At 66.5% G+C, this 2,026-nt stretch overlaps 1 protein-coding gene across 1 annotated transcript in view; it reads right to left on the bottom strand.

Moving 5' to 3' along the window:
* Bcam (basal cell adhesion molecule (Lutheran blood group)) overlaps positions 1-2,026 on the bottom strand; it is a 14,642-nt gene that overhangs the window by 6,497 nt on the left and 6,119 nt on the right. Inside the window, exons 2-4 of the mRNA XM_019207356.2 lie at positions 1,795-1,926; positions 319-440; positions 1-26 (exon numbers count right to left, since the gene is read on the bottom strand). Of these exons, the coding sequence (XP_019062901.1) occupies positions 1-26; positions 319-440; positions 1,795-1,926 (280 nt within the window). The remainder of the gene's footprint in view (positions 27-318; positions 441-1,794; positions 1,927-2,026) is intronic.

The following is a 2,026-nucleotide window of genomic DNA, read 5'->3' as shown; positions in this document are numbered from 1 at the left end:
CGGCGGCGGGCCCCAGAACGCTCGATCTGGGGGTGGCAGGCGAGGGCCGGGGTTCAGCTCTATTCCCCCGTGCCGGGGGTCTCTCCCTCTGGCCTCTTCTTCCTGGGGTCCCATCTCTCGCGCTCCGTCCCTGTCCCCTGTACTTGATTTCTCCCCATCCCGTCCCGTCTGTGGCTCTTGCGTTGTCCCTCTCCCAGGAGCTCCCGTCTGTAGAGTGGGATGCAGCGGGGACATCTCCCACTCTTCCCAGCCCCCCACGAGGGGATGAGCTGTGTGCCCAGGCCCCCGCCTCCAGCCCCGCACTCCCAGGGCTCTCACCAGGAACCATTCCAGCACGAAGTGGTCAGGCTTGCTCGAGGGGGTGCAGTTCAGGGTGACCTGCTCTCCTCGCATCACCTCCACCAGAGGTGGCACGGACACGTGCATCTCGGCCTGGACCCCTGGGGACAGCACCTGAGTTCCCTCCCACTGCCACCGATGGGACAGCCCCCCCCCTCAGCCTCAGCTCCATTCTCCCACCCCAGCAGCCTCTCTGCCCTTCCTCCCTTGCAGCGCCAGCTCCCCCTGGGCCTTTGGTCAGGGTCCCGGGGCAGGGCTGCTCCTGTTTGCCCCTGCTTCTCCCACCAGAGCAAACACCTCTGCAGGGCAGGGCTGGCTTCCTCCACCCCTGTCCCACCCAGGTCTCAGTCCCTGCCTGGCCTCCCCCAACCCTTCCTTGTACCCGTTCCCCCCATCTCTCCTGGCCCCCGGGGCTGCTCTGCTCTGTGGAGCATGGGGGCCTGGGCTGTGGGCTGTGGTGGGGGCCGGGAGCCAGGCAGGATGGGTGTGTGGGACGGTGACGGGGGACAGGGCTGGGCAGGTTTCAGGAATGTGGGAAGGAAAGGCTGGCTGAGACCTGTCCGGTTGGCGTCAGAGACCCCTGGGCGCCCCTGTCTTCTGTCTCTAACAGAGAGAGCGGGTGTAAGGTGAGTCACCCTGGCTCTGGACAGCGCCGTGGCTAGGACTGGGGTGCTGGGGGAGGAGGGTTGAGGGCCCGACGCTTGTGGCCTGAGAGGCTGGGTTCTGCCTCTTATCACTTTTGCCAGAAAAGCACCACGCTGCACCCTCTGGGCACCACTCTCAGCCCTTCCAACCTCCCTTCACCCCTCTGTGCCAGGGGCTTGGATTCCCAGGCATCCAGGGGAGCGGCCAGGCTGGTGCCTGCCTGGGTCTGAGTCGCGGGCAGCCAGAGGAAGGCACAGATGCCCTCTCTTCCTCAGCCCCTTTCCTGTCCCTGTTCCTGCTCCTGTCCCTCCCACCACCGTGCAGGTGTGTGCGCTGGTGAGGGCCCCAGGCAGGGGGCACTGTCACTAGGAAACACGTTGTTCCACCCTCGCTGCCAGGGCTGGGACTCCGGGCCCCTTCCAAGGGAGGCAGGGTCCCTATGGAGTCTGGACTCAGAATTTGGGGTGGGGAGACTCTCTTAGGAACCACAGGTTTGGCTGTGGTATAGCTTTCCTGAAGGCAGCCAAGCTCCCTCAAAATTGGTCAGCACAGGGGTTTGGGTCTTCGGTGTCCTAGGGGAAGCCACTTGGGAACCTGGACTCTTGGGTCAAAGAAGGTGTGGGGGACCCAGACTCCAGCGTCCTGCGCGGGAAAGGGCAAGTGGATCCGGTCCTGTCTGATCCGCGCCGTGGGGTCCCCAGCTCTCTCTGAGCGCCCTCGCCGAAGTCCCCGCCTTGGCCTCCTGCGGAGGGTGGAAGCCCCTTCTTTCCCTGCCCTCCGCGATCCCGTCCGGTTCCGCCCGGGCCCTACCTGGGTGCGCCGCCAGCAGGAGCGCGAGGCTCCTGCGCGGGAAAGGGCAAGTGGATCCGGTCCTGTCTGATCCGCGCCGTGGGGTCCCCAGCTCTCTCTGAGCGCCCTCGCCGAAGTCCCCGCCTTGGCCTCCTGCGGAGGGTGGAAGCCCCTTCTTTCCCTGCCCTCCGCGATCCCGTCCGGTTCCGCCCGGGCCCTACCTGGGTGCGCCGCCAGCAGGAGCGCGAGGCGC

The sequence above is a fragment of the Fukomys damarensis genome, unplaced genomic scaffold (genome assembly GCF_012274545.1).
Source record: "Fukomys damarensis isolate Sample0158 unplaced genomic scaffold, DMR_v1.0_HiC HiC_scaffold_19, whole genome shotgun sequence".
Taxonomy (NCBI): Eukaryota; Metazoa; Chordata; class Mammalia; order Rodentia; family Bathyergidae; genus Fukomys; species Fukomys damarensis.
This window is presented reverse-complemented; position numbering and strand designations above follow the sequence as displayed.